The sequence below is a fragment of the Ursus arctos genome, unplaced genomic scaffold (genome assembly GCF_023065955.2).
Source record: "Ursus arctos isolate Adak ecotype North America unplaced genomic scaffold, UrsArc2.0 scaffold_10, whole genome shotgun sequence".
Lineage (NCBI taxonomy): Eukaryota > Metazoa > Chordata > Mammalia > Carnivora > Ursidae > Ursus > Ursus arctos.
The window spans coordinates 55,950,824-55,965,346 of record NW_026622764.1 but is presented as its reverse complement, the minus strand read 5'-3'; the positions used below and the strand labels follow the sequence as shown (position 1 = coordinate 55,965,346).

Sequence of the window (14,523 nt, the reverse complement as noted above, 5' to 3'; positions counted from 1 at the left end):
CAAAGTTTCTCCCTTGATACTCTGGAATGCTTCCCTCAGCCTAGATTTTCCTAACATCATTATTTCACATATTGCCCCCCTTCCCACCCTTCTTTCTCCCCACCTAGCACTTGGCTTTATTCTTCTACTAATGTGTTATGAATTTGTGTTTTAAGATTTTTTTTGCCTTTTGCAAACTTGTATTGTGTTCAAAATGAGTTATTTTTAGAATAATGAAAATGACTAATGTATAGAATAATTTCTCTCGAATTTCTCACATTTAAACTTTTTAACTGTTCTATACTTTCTTTTTAAACTTTCACCGTTTACATATAATTTACATATAATAAAACACTAAAATCGTTCATGTTTATTAGTTCCATCAGTTATGACAATTTTAAAATTATCATCTACTTTATATTCTTTTTGGAAGCAAGAAGGGTGTAAATGAATAAATAGTTGATTCATTCATGAGTTGATCTGTGACAGTCTAGCAGGGGGAAAATGAAAAAGGGTGGGACTAGAAATAAGAAGACAAGATAAAGCATTATAACAACCATACAGATAAGAGTGACAGGGTTAGACCAGAAAGGCAGAAAGGTGGCAGTGAGAATTAAAAATGGGCAAGATAAAAATGATACTGCTATCAAGGTTAGAAAATAACTACTATGAAAACGAAGAGACAGTAAGAATGGCTGAGGAGCACACTTTACACATTTTTTTATAGTGGTTGTCCAATAAACATTTATTCATTCATCCAACAAACTATTATGAGCCTATTTTGAATCGGGCATAAAAAGTCAGATTCTTGCCTCCTCAATATCATAGCTGTAGCAGAAATTTAGTCAAGAACTCACAAGTTCCCAAATCTTTAAACTTCTAATAGTTAACAGAATACTCTCTCTCAACGTGATAAAAAATGAGTTAAACAACTAAATGATTTATACTATTATTGTAGTGAATAAAACATCTACTTTAAAGGCTAGCTGGCTATTTACCTGGCTTCTTGATAAAATTAAAATTTGAAAAGTGACAACTCACATAATGAGAGTCACTAAATTTCAAATCACTGGTAGTTTTTTCACCTCCCTTGAAAGCCCCACTCAAGAAATAAGTTTATTCACAGACTTACCTTTCAGAAGTGGACAAATTTCTTACTAAAATAACATTTTGGTCTGAGGCTATCAAATATAAACCTATTAAATATACTCGATTTCCTATATTTATTTAACTACATTGTAAGCAGTTACTATATATTTTTCAAATCTTAACCAAAGAAATTTTCAAGGTATCTAATTTCACTTTGGTTCCTTAATTAGAAGTGAAATTAAATATCTTGAAAAATCCAGCATTTAATAATCTTCCCTGAAGCAGACAGCCCCTCTGCTATTGTTTTTTCCTCAACAGAAACAGTTTTCAACAAAAGTAAAGTTTATTGCCATGATTCAGTCATCAGCAAACATGAGAATATCACTAAGGGTCAAACACTGTATCAGAATTAGAAATACAAACATACACTAACATCCTGATAATAACAAAAAGCTTAATTCAAGAAATAGTGATCTATAAGCACCAATAACTCAAACAAGAAAAACTAGAAATGAATAGTTAAGTGAATAAGAAGTCCAGTGAATAACCATCAATATGTGAAAGAATATTCCAATGTAGACATAATACATTGTAACTTTTTGTTTGAGACAATGCCATATTCAAAATGAAAGCAGAAGTAAACAAGGTCAGGGCATATGACTGCTTATTATTTTTATTACTTAATGATGACTAAAGAGATTATCAATTTAATAGATTACTAAGAAACTATAATAGAAAATTTTTCTCAATAAAAATACAAGCTTATTGATTACTCCTTATTTCATTACTATTCACCTGCCTTCTAATATGAACACTTACACATGCTACCTCTTTCCCATACCAGTGTGATACATAAAGAATTCAGTCCTTTAATACTTAAGTTCATTGATTATAAATAATACTCATTTTTTGGTGTTACTCAATTATAAATGTCCCAGTCAAAACAATAAAAAAAGAATACAATTCAGGCAGGATTCATCAACAAACAACAGAAGTTGCTAAACTTAATTTTATAATTGACGGTATAAAATCAGCATAAAACATATTACTGCAACATATTCCTTTTTTTTTTTTTGCAACATATTCCTTTTAAATTAGTTAGGTAATTGAGGAAGGAAAAACAAATCACTCTTAAATTTCCTAAATTTCCCTAATAGATACTTCGAAAGACAGAGTTTTGGCCCAAATTGAACCAAACTAGAAAATAGCAACAGTAAACCATTACTGGATCTAGCCTTTTCTGAAAAATGGTAATTAGAACAAGAAAAACATGTATGTGTCCAGAGGTTGTGATATCTTCAATCCTCGAGGAAATAACATCCATACTCAATCACCTCCATCCTGCACATATTTTATGCTTCTAAGTTCTTTGGACTTTAAAAAAATAAATATCCCTTAAATATAAATATATTCAGAAACAACTAATAGGAGCTTTTAAATGAAGACAAAATCTGAACCATACATAGTTAATGTCATATTAAGAGGGGTAAGAGGCAGGCTGGGGGTAATGAAAATAAAATTATGAACCTAAAATTTAGCCAAGTGGTATAACTTTCATTCTTCAAAACTTAACACCAATCAATTTAGGGAAAAAAAAGTTTGTTTAAAAAGATGCAGTTTAGTTCTGTGCATAAGTAAGATTAATACCACACAAAATATGAGCATTCTTATATTTATTCTTTGGTGAAAGTGAGTAATTTAAAAATCAAAAGTGCTGCAAAATATTAACTCAATTTTGTAGGAAAGAGGAAAGAATGTTAGAAAATAGCTTATCAAAAATCGAAGAGATAAAGGATTGGAGCCATTCACAATCATACCAATTAAATCCTGAGAAGCAATTATGGCAAACAGAAGCCAAGAGTGGCAAAACTACCACTGGTCAGTCAAGTATTTTTTATGCCTAAAGATTACATTTCTCCTTTTCATAAGTCATTAAATAGTTTTTTAATGCTATATAAGATACCACAATTTCAATTTATAAATACACACTCATATACATTTTATTTCCTTTAAAAAGTCATATTCCAAACACAAAAGCAGTCAAATAAGAGAAACACAGGCTTAATACTGATTTCATATTACCAAATAAAGAAATAAAAGAAAGGAAAGAAGGTGGCCAAAATCCCAGAAGGTATTTCCGCATAAAAAGAGTTAAAGGGCAGAGGCTCAGCTCAACAGCCAGTGACCATTTGCAAGCCTCCTAGGTATATTCCCAGCAGACACATTATCAGATTAAAGGCACAGTAAACAAACGGGGCTGAAACCTTTCTTTGTCCAAGCCCAGCCTTTTCTTCCTGTGATGTCATACTACAAATCTAGCAAGCCTTTCTTTTCCACTTCAGAGAAAGCCCATCTCACAATACATCTGGCAACGGAGGAAAAGGCTTCAATTCAGCAAGAGCTAACACGCTTAGGAATTTATTTCGGAAACTTTAAAAGACTCTTCTGCTTACTGCCATCTGGAATCCACTGCAGGAACACCAAAAAGGAAAACTTCATTCAAAAGGAGCAAGAAGTGAGACCAAACTGGGAATGTTTAAGTCCCTGAAACGGCACTGAAATAAAAAAAAAGACTGCTACCTTCATCTTAAATATTCTGGAGCATAAAGAATCTTAAATTTTGGAATATTCATCTTGACTGCTGAAACACAAGTTTACCAGAGGAGTAGTTTTATTCCCATCTCAGAACACAGCTTTTCTTTAAATTTATAATCCAACAGGTTGGCTTCACTGACTACATTTTTCAAAAGTTGTCCGTCAGTTACCCAAACTCTGGATTCACGGATTTTCTGGATTAGAAAATGAGAATATTTTCCTGTTGAAGAACCAAGTGGAAAATTTACAACAACGAATTTCATGTTTCTTATCGAGATTTCAAAGAAAAAGGAAATATTTATAAAACCATCCAAAGATACAAAGAATTTCCACATACTTTGGAGGTTATAAAGTGGTCACAATCTGAATACCAAAGAAGACTGCAGCTGACCAAAGGACTTCAATTCTGTAAACTGGACGTGCCTTTATAATGGTAAGCAATAACAGCTCCAATTGCTCCTATGATGACTCCTTTAAGTACACTTTGTATGGGTGCATGTTTAGTATGGTGTTTGTGCTTGGGTTAATATCCAACTGTGTTGCCATATATATTTTCATCTGCACCCTCAAAGTGCGAAATGAAACCACAACATACATGATTAACTTGGCAATGTCAGACTTGCTTTTCGTTTTTACTTTACCCTTCAGGATTTTTTACTTTGCAACACAGAACTGGCCATTTGGAGATTTACTTTGTAAAATTTCAGTGATGCTGTTTTATACCAACATGTATGGAAGCATTCTGTTCTTAACCTGTATTAGTGTGGATCGGTTTCTGGCAATTGTCCACCCGTTTAAGTCAAAGACTTTAAGAACCAAACGAAATGCAAAACTCGTGTGCATTGCTGTGTGGCTAACTGTGATAGGAGGAAGTGCACCAGCAGTTTTTTTTCAGTCCACCAACTCTCATTTTTGCTTTGAAAAATTTCCAGAAGCCACATGGAAAACGTATCTCTCAAGGATTGTAATTTTCATCGAAATAGTGGGATTTTTTATTCCTCTAATTTTAAACGTAACTTGTTCTAGTGTGGTGCTAAGAACTTTAAATAAACCTGTTACATTAAGTAGAAGCAAAATAAACAAAACTAAAGTTTTAAGAATGATTTTTGTACATTTGGTCATATTCTGCTTCTGTTTTGTGCCTTACAATATCAATCTTATTTTATATTCTCTTATGAGAACACAAACATTTGTAAATTGCTCAGCAGTGGCAGCAGTAAGGACCATGTACCCAATCACTCTCTGCATCGCTGTTTCAAACTGTTGCTTTGACCCTATAGTTTACTACTTCACGTCGGAAACAATTCAGAATTCAATAAAAATGAAAAACTGGTCTGCTAGAAGAAGTGACTTCAGATCCTCTGAAGTTCACAGCACAGAGAACTTTATTCAGCATAACCTACAGACCTTAAGTCGTAAGATATTGGACGGTGAATCTACAATATAAGCTGCCTGAAATGAAACGGCTGGGACTACACTGGGAAACTCTAAGTTCCTTCAAACGTGAGAAGTGTTTTCTTGGACAACTATTTCTCCACCTCTGAAGGAAAATGAACACGTGGACATTTTAAAGTTAGTAGTATAAAAAATTGTATTCGATGTGTTAAGCATTAAAATGTATTCTATTCTTGTATACATAACCATTTTATTTTTCTGAGCCATTTTGACCTGTACCTTCTTCATTAAAAAATTCCTAAAAGACTTGTTCAAAGTCTAAAAGCGACTATGATTTAAATCATTTGGTGACCATGTGTACTGTTTAATTTCTTAGCAATTTTAAACTAAATGATTTATAACAATTAAATGTTTTGCATACTTAATATTTTTATTCTACATCTAATTTCTATTTAATTTGAATTGAAACTACTAATCATGTTTCTTGAACTATAATATAAATGAGAAGGAGAATAATTTGAAATAATAAGTGGTTTTGGAGTGCTTTTTAAAAAACAGCTAAAAATGTCTTCTGGAATACCAACACACTATTTGGGGACCTCGAGCAGTTACAAATAATATTCAGGCTTTTGTCTTTGTAGGCAATGCATAAGAAGCATGTGCTATCTAACCATGTAGTATGTATGATTTAAAATTATTATTTTGGTCTATTTTCTGGATATAATAGTGTTCAATTTCAAAATAATATATGTCACGAAAATTGAGAGGGAAGAAACTAAAAAATGCTGTTTTGCTAGTACATTAAAAAAAAAACCTACATGGAGGTACATTTTAAAGGCATATTTTGTCACAGTAAGTAACCTGTATATGTATTTTAAGTCAGAAATACCACAGATAGTAAGATAGTGAAAGATAAGACTTGGTGCTTAGAAAGTGATCAATAAATACATTACTTCCCTTCTCTCTTTTGACCATTTTTAAAGTCAAATATTGAACAGCTGAAAATATTATTTCCAGTACACAAAATGTTAATGTATGTCAAAATAATTTATGAAGTAAAAACATAGTTCCTTATATAAAAAGCAGCAAAACTACAGGGCCTGTTGTACTGAGTTCAGTACAACTACATTTTCATTTTCTTAAACACAGAAAAGGTATCAATTTGAGCTATAATTTAGTAGATATTAAGTACCAACTATACTAAAACTTTTTCATTTTCCAACATATTTTCTTTAAATTCAAGCAGTTCTCCAAAGTTAACTAAAAAAGAATGCTTTTTGTTTGAGAAAAATGACATAATTAAATTCAGCTTTCAATGTATTTGATTTTTACATCTAATCTTTCAAGTCCTGAACACAACTTTGGACAAATACTCTTTTTTTTTTTTTTTTAAAGTGATAGAAGTTTATTAAGTGAAGATACAGAAGAAGCTCTCAAGAGTGAGAGGGGTCCCAACAGGGTTGCTATGGACAGTTACTCTTAATTTAAATTTGATTTTTGCTGTTCTCTGGGTTTGGGCTACAATGATTTCAGACAAATCATAGTCATTTGCTAGATAAGTAATCCATTTTCAATAAAATAATGGAGGGATTTTCTTTAGGTAGCCATGGTTTCCTCTAGATAAAACAAAAGCAAAATAAATCCTTACTGTCTTCAATTGGCCCTGTAATATACCTTTATTTGATATCACTCTTCAGAAGATAAATATACCTAGCACTCGTGAAAAGCAACTAACAACTTAATGATGTGGAAAAAAGGGGCTGAGAGTTTGTAACTGAGATTCCTAAGAACTTTCCTGGGCTTAAAGATCTGTAAGCAAGATCTCAAAGTATGGCTATTACTTTAAAATACAAGCAAAATAGTCATTAGATATTTGTTACTACTGTGATTACTGGAGACATTTTTGTTGCCCTCTTGTCAACAGAAAGATGAATCAAAAGTTTTGTAAGATTTTTCACAAAGTAATACCAACAGATAATGAATACTAGTTTTATCTTCTAGAATTTCAAATCCTGGGTAAAGCTTAACTACATAGACAGAAAGTGTACTAAATTTATTTTCCTTTGTTAGCACTGCACATTATGGTAAATTATATACTCAGAATTTTCTTTCTTCTTTCCCCCGAAAATTTCTTGAGAACTCTTGAGAATTTTACTTTTTTTTACTTTAAAGTGATAGTATCAAGCCCTCCCTCCCAAAAAAGTATGCCCACTGTTTTTAACATCTTTATAAAAGAGTAGATAATTTAACTAATCTTCTGTTCCACATTAATGCCCTTCAAAGGAACAGAAGATGAGAACATTTTAAGGTGTGGAAAACAGCTCTCCAGGATCCTAATGACTGGTTCTAAACTCAGAAATGATCTTTTCTGAGAAAATAATAACTAAATAACTAGTTTACCAAAAAATGAATGAAAATCTATGTGCTGTACATAATATATGTACAAAAAATTTAAAGAAACTGGAGACACTACTTCATCAAGGAGTTTTGACTTTATATTCTACATTCAAAATACTGAAAGTAAATTTGAGGTATGAATCTTATAGATACTGGTATTTAAAGATTAGTCACTCAGTTGAGGAATATAAAATATAATTAAAAACATATAAAACTTCATATACCCAACTGAGAAACATTTAATTCATGACTTGTATCTAAAGCAATTGCTTTTTGGTTCTGTAATTCTGGACCCTTAATGAATGAACCAGATATATGATCTCTTGTCAATATACTAAGTTTTATTGCCTAGCAGAATCCTTAGTACCTCCCAACACCCAAACTTTTTTAGTACTTACATGTCAATCCAACCCCAGATGCAAGGGAAGATGTAACCTAGTGCCCTTAGTTGTGAATAAATACATAGAAAATTTTATAAAGTGCTTACTAATAGATGAAACTTAACATAATCCCAAGGTAAAATGTTTTTAAAAAGCTCTTTTGGGCTGGGCTGGAAATCAAATTATCCATTTATAACATGATTTCCAAGAAATAAATTCTAAATGAAAAGGAACTAATGGACAAAGTTAAAGACACAAAACATCTTTAAATAGACCAGAGTATTTAATGGTCAACAATTTTACTTAATTACAAAATTTTCTAGAAATCAACATATACACTTTCCTAAAATCATGAATTCTTAATTACCTATTTACTCTCTTTCTTCAACTTTTTCACCTGATGTCTGCTACCCATTTTTCTGATAATTTTACAAAAATACAAAGAACTATCAATTAAACAGGGCAACAGATCAAGATAATAAAATAGTATGAAATTAACTCCAGGCCAACTTCTTTATCAAGTCGTTCTCCTTCCTCCTGCTCTCAAAAAAGATTTACTTCAATAGCTCCTAAAAAGGATACAAAATTATCTCTCATCACATTGTGATTCAAGTGTTGAAAGCAGTGGCAAAAACAATCCAAGATACAAAACCCCAGAAGCAAGATAATTCATGAACTTAATAACCACTTTTCAAACTCAAACCTTACTTTACTCATATAGAATCAACTAATTTTATTAACCTTCTCATCAAAATGACTTCTGGAAAATTCACAATTTAAAACTAAAAGAGCCTATAGGTCATCTTAATTAAAGAATTAAAGGTCTAAGTAACTTGCATAAAGTCACATAACAAGTTAAGGTAGAGCCAGGATTAAGAACTTGGGGTTTCTTTTGTTTGTTTCTGACTCATCTATTTCTTTAATGATGGCCAGGGAAGTAGCACATGCAAACGTCTTTGGGAGAGAACTTGATATACTGAAAGAACTAAAACAAAGCTAAAGTGGCTAGAGATATAGGGCCAAGACTTTACATGTACTTATAGGCCATAATAAAGCCAAGTTAAGATCTGAGGAGATATGGAAAGCCCAGAAGGATTTCCAGTTAGGAGAGACATGATAGATTTGCATTTTAAAAGGATTCCTCTGATTACAGGGTAGGGATGCATTTGTCTTCAGCAAAAAGAAAACAATCACATTAAGAGATATATTTATTCAATTTAAACTTAAAGAGCTGTTCTAATCCTTTTATGTTCTCTCTCCCTTATTAAAATGGCCTTTCTTTTTTGAAATGATGCTGATGAAAGATGGAAAGAATATTTTAATGTCATCACTTTGTAAAATTAAATGAGCAACCTTGTGGAGAAATTGGTACATTCATACACTGCTGATGGGAACAGAAAATGGTATGATCCTTGTGGACCGGAATCTGGCCATATCACACACACATACATTTACTCTTTGAGCCAGCATTCTCATTTCTATGTGTGTATCCTGAAGACATAATTTCAATAATGTAAAAACATATGTACAAGGTGCAGCACTATTTGAAACTGTAAATACTGGAAACTACCTAGAAGTCCAAGCATAGAAGATTGGTTGAATAAATTGCAGCACATATACAATGTAGTACTATGCAGGTGTAATAATTCTTTATTACATAGAGCTCAATGAACTGATATGGTGAGATTTCCAGAAAGCGTTAAGTGAAAAAAGTAGTGTAAATGAATATATATGGTATGCTATCTTTGGTATAACAAAAGGCAAAATAAGACAGCATACATATATTTGCTTATTTTTACAAAAAGAAACACAAGAAAGATAAACTAAAAAGCAAGGAATGGGGTGAGGAACAGCATAGAAAGGATATTGAAGGTTATGACACTTATCTGAGTGTAAGACTTTGGGAAACATGTTAATGTTATACATCAGGAATCAGACACTCTTTTCTTCAAGGGTCAGATAGTGAGTATCTTAGGCCTACAGGCTATACGGTCCTGTTGCAACTTCTCAACTCTGCCTTACAGCACAAAAGCAACCACAGACAATACATAAGTGAATGAGTGTGTGATGGTCAACATAACCGGTTTCAAAACTGTTGGGCAAAAATTGCTATGTTTTCCGTTGTGGTCTTATAAGTCTTTTTTAGACTAAAATACACATAATTTTGATATAAAGAGAAGGGAAAAATATGGACATGTATTAAAAAATCGAAAGGGACAATTACGAACAGTTTGTCTGTAAGAGATTATAGAAAAAGTTGTTGTTTCCCCAGAAATAATTACAAAGGTCAGGTATATCATTTTTGCATTACCATGGCACTCTCCATCTACCCACGCCATTTATTCTTCACTTGAAACTGGACTGTGGAAAAGTTTATTTTCAGAAGACCTTGTTTAAATATGTGAGTTAGATCCTGGTTTTAAAAGTACATAGTACTGAAAGTTTCCAGTATGCCTATTACAAAGACAGTGTAAAACTTTATATTTTTAAGAAAAAGTTTACATTTTTAAGAGTTCAGTACTGGATTAGGAAATCTTATGTTCATTTTTGTTTAGGACTCATGTATTGGTAAAAGAGGAGTCATTTTACTTTTCCGCCTTTCTCATTTTTACTTTTTAAAAGAAAAAAACCAAAAATGACAAAACTTAAGTTATAAAAACTAGTGTTACTTAACATGCAAATGAAAAACTTTTAGATAATTATCTTAAAACATAGAAAGAGTAAGGATAATGATCAGATATTAATAAAAATAAATTTTTACTAATTTATTAGTAAGGATAAAAATGACTAGATATTAAACTCCAAAAAGGAAATGAACTGAAATAAAAGATAGCAAGACAGATAGATTTCTGTTAGTCTTTGGAGAATTCTTAAAGAGTATAATCAAATCTTAAAGAGAAATTATATTTTAACAGAGGCAAGAAACACTGAAACTTGCAAGAAGAATAAAAAGTTTTTTGAAAGAGAAGCAAATCCAGCTGTTTCCTATTCTACATTTCCTTATCAGTTCTAAATCCACACTTACAGGAAGATACCATAAATACTTCTGATATTTGGCTATTTCTGACAATAGTGGAAAATATGAAGAACCAATCAGTAAATTAATAAAACCACACACACAAGGGCCACTGACATGCATTTTGAAAGAGACTAGGTTGTGACCGTTCAGAGTTTTAAGAACATGCCACAAATATTTGGAGAAGATAAATATCAAAAGTCAGTTCTATTTTATTATGAAAAGTAACAGAACTTAATTAAATGATTTAGGAACAAGTGCCCCAGAGTGTTTCTAAAATTTTACTAAAATCATTATTAATAATAGCTTCTTATTTTGCTGGAGGGATTTAGGAACTATATTAATTAAAATAGATATCTCATAAGATACTTCTACTTTTTGTTTCTTTCACATCCAGATTCCAGAACTGTTCCTCACTATGACAGTTAGGATATAACTACAAGTTTAGAGACTGAAAATTCTAAGACTATATTCAAGCAATTTCCTAACATCATGACCTTACAGAAAAAGACCCTCTGAACAAGAGTACAATTGCTTCCATTTCCACAGGTTAATAAGCACAGAGGATCTTTCTGAGCTTATTCTTCTACAATTGCTATCTCCCTTCTTGTTTGTACTTGAATAATGAACTAACACTGCCCTTGGGTAATTAACTGACATGATTCATAACTAAAACAATATAACAAATTCCAACTGCAGTATAACGTGAACACTGCCCATATTTAACAATGCTGGAGTTCAGTTACACCTTTTTCTCCCTGAACTTTTTCTATTTTAAAAAGGCAACAGGGGAAGGGAGCGCCTCAGGATAAAAGTTCTACATACTTCTAGAAGCGAGGATAAACAGATCCAATACTGTTTAATCGTATTCTCAGTTCTCCGTTCTTAAGAAATCACTGTATAGTAGAAGAAAGGGAATGTAGGAAACTAACAATTGTTCTGTTTCTAAAATATACCATTCTCATTAAGTGTCCATTTATTCCCTCACAATAACTCTGAAAGGTAAATACTATTATCCCCATTTTACACACGAGGAAACCTGAGATGCAGAGACATGACTTGTTCATAATCACACCAAAGCAAGTTACATAATATCTCTGAACCTCAGCTTTTCTTATTTGTAAAATAAGGACAGCATCATTTACCTTCTGTGAAAACTAACTGAGATGTGGTAACTCAAAGCCCAGGTTCCTCCTGCTGCAGCACCGGGACACACAGAGAGAAAGCCACAAACACAGACAAAGCAAGAATAAAGAAACCAATCACAGCACTGCATATACCCAGCAGTAAGCTAACATACATCATGAGGCAGCACAGAGGTTAAGAACACCATCTCTGGAACCATACAACCAGAGTTAAAAATCTAGCTCTGCCATCGACTTAGTTTTGTGAACCTGCAATAAAACAAATTCCACCTGCCGTATAACAGCAAACACCGCGTGCATTTAACAATGCTGGAGTTCAGTTACACCTCTATAAGCAAAAGGTTCTCAATTTCTCTGCGCTTCAGTTTCTTCACCTGTGAAATGGTGATAATGACAGCATCTATTTCACAGTTTGCAAAATAAAGGAGTTAACATATTTCAGTACTTCTAACAGTGCCTATAAGAGCACACATGCAAAAGTATTATCTATTGTGATTTCTACATCGCAATGTTATATTCATAAGTGAGGATCATTTTGATGCAGGTCTGCATGATGATCAGGAAAGATTCCAAAGAATTAAGCCAGTGATGAGCTTTGTAAAAGTACTGCTTCCTACAGCGAGTTTCTATGAGCTACATCTAAGGGACATTTCTGAGTTGTTGATTATTTTTTTAACATCCCTAGATTTCTTTAGTCCCTTGTGCCAATTCATGAATAAGGAAAACATATATAATATGGACAATAGGGGAGGAGAAAGGGAGACATGAATGGACAAGTCTCCTCCACAGTGAACTCTACCAATTACTCATGTGTGTCAGAGTGTTCTAAAGATTAAAGAGGGAGGCAAATGCATAGACAAAAGAATAGACTAAATAGTCAAACATGGCAGGCAAGACTAGAAGGCACTTGAGCAAAGGTTTAGATAAGGAAAAGATTTTATATGTAAAACCATAAATAGATCTGGATCAAGAACTCAGGCTCATATCAGCATTTAGTACAGGAGAAGACTTGGATTAATTTATAATAGTCATCTCAGTTACTTTGGGTTTTCCACTTATTGTTTTTTAACATATGAGGAACCATATAAAAAACCATTTTAATGCCTCATTGATTCTTAAGAATTATCAAGAAATGGAATTATTTTACTAAATTGAGCTTATATTCTTAGATCTTTTAAAATAATCATCTATTCATATTTCAGTGGATAATTATTCATATAAATTAAGTTATTATCCTTATTTTTGTTTGTGCTTTTCTGAATATCTGTATTTTTTTTTCTCTAGACTAGCCCACTAGTAGAAAACAAGGATACTATCAAAATTTTTATTTCTATGATATCGCCTTTCCTTACTTTCCCTTTTCAGGCTCTACATTTTTTCATTCTTATGGAAGACTTTAGGCATTCCTGGGATCTTTTATTAAAAACTGAGAGAAAACTCAGTTCTAACATTTCAGTCTATGAAAACAGACGTAGCTTTACAATTCACTTCATTTTTATCTCTCCCTTCAATCTCCTTGAGGTTGTTGATCCAAATACCTAATTTCATCAACCCTAAATATTAGGGATTCTAAAAATATATATTATATTAAAATCTCTTTCTCAGAGTTGTGTGAATCAAACACATATGCACACTAGTACTTTCTCTCAAAATATAATTTGCTCTTTTTTGTAAAGTCTTCTTTTAATATTTTCTTCCTAAAGGATCCAGTAGACCAATAAGGAGAGTGCACTGCAGAAAGGAGTTGGTCCATAAATGGTACTTTCTTCCCTTCTTATTATGAACTAGCTTCTAGGCAAAACACTTACCTTGTTACTCAAGATAAAAAATATACATATACTATATTTTCACTTAGAATAAAATTAACTACTTATACTGTTGCCTTTTATTATGTCCCACATGCTTGACTACATGTTATAGTGGTAATAAAAACAGTGTGAATCAACAGAAATAATATGGCACAATGAGAGGAGCACTTTACTAGATGAACATGGAATTTGGAATCAAACCAGTCTGGGTTCAAATGACAACTGGGTGACCTTAGACAAATTACTTAACTTTCCTAAACCTGTTTCCACTTTTATAAAATGAAAATAGTTTAACAACTTCAAAGGATTATTTTGAGAATTAAATTAGACAAATACTTTTGAGTACACACACACTTCATTTTTAATTAGTGCATAAAATTAACTGGTACATTTGTACAAGATTTCATTTACTAATAGAACTAGCTTTCCATTAAAAAAAAAAACAACAACCTTTAACTTTTAAGACTAAATTAGTCTTAAATTCATACGCATCTACCATTGCCAAAACTGGGCCATAATTTCCCCCAATGTGTCTAATTCCAGGTTTTCCTACTTCTGCATTTTTCCACATTTTTACATCTGTTGCAAGTCTTTTCCTATCTACATATGATCACTCCCTCCTCTGACCCTTGTGGCTTATCTTATTTCATAACATATTACAGTAATTTACTTTTCCACCAGGTACCAAGCTCCTTTAAGACTAGGGACTATTTCCCATG

General features: G+C 32.2%; 2 protein-coding genes across 2 annotated transcripts in view; one reads left to right on the top strand and one right to left on the bottom strand.

Annotated features, from left to right (window-relative positions):
- The window catches only part of RB1 (RB transcriptional corepressor 1), a 151,878-nt gene that overhangs the window by 50,420 nt on the left and 86,935 nt on the right, over window positions 1–14,523 (bottom strand). The gene's annotated exons all lie outside the window — the stretch shown is intronic.
- LPAR6 (lysophosphatidic acid receptor 6) lies at window positions 4,006–5,219 on the top strand. Its single transcript, XM_057308750.1, has one exon. The coding sequence runs from the start codon at window positions 4,094–4,096 to the stop codon at window positions 5,108–5,110; it is 1,017 nt and encodes a 338-aa protein (XP_057164733.1). The 5' UTR covers window positions 4,006–4,093; the 3' UTR covers window positions 5,111–5,219.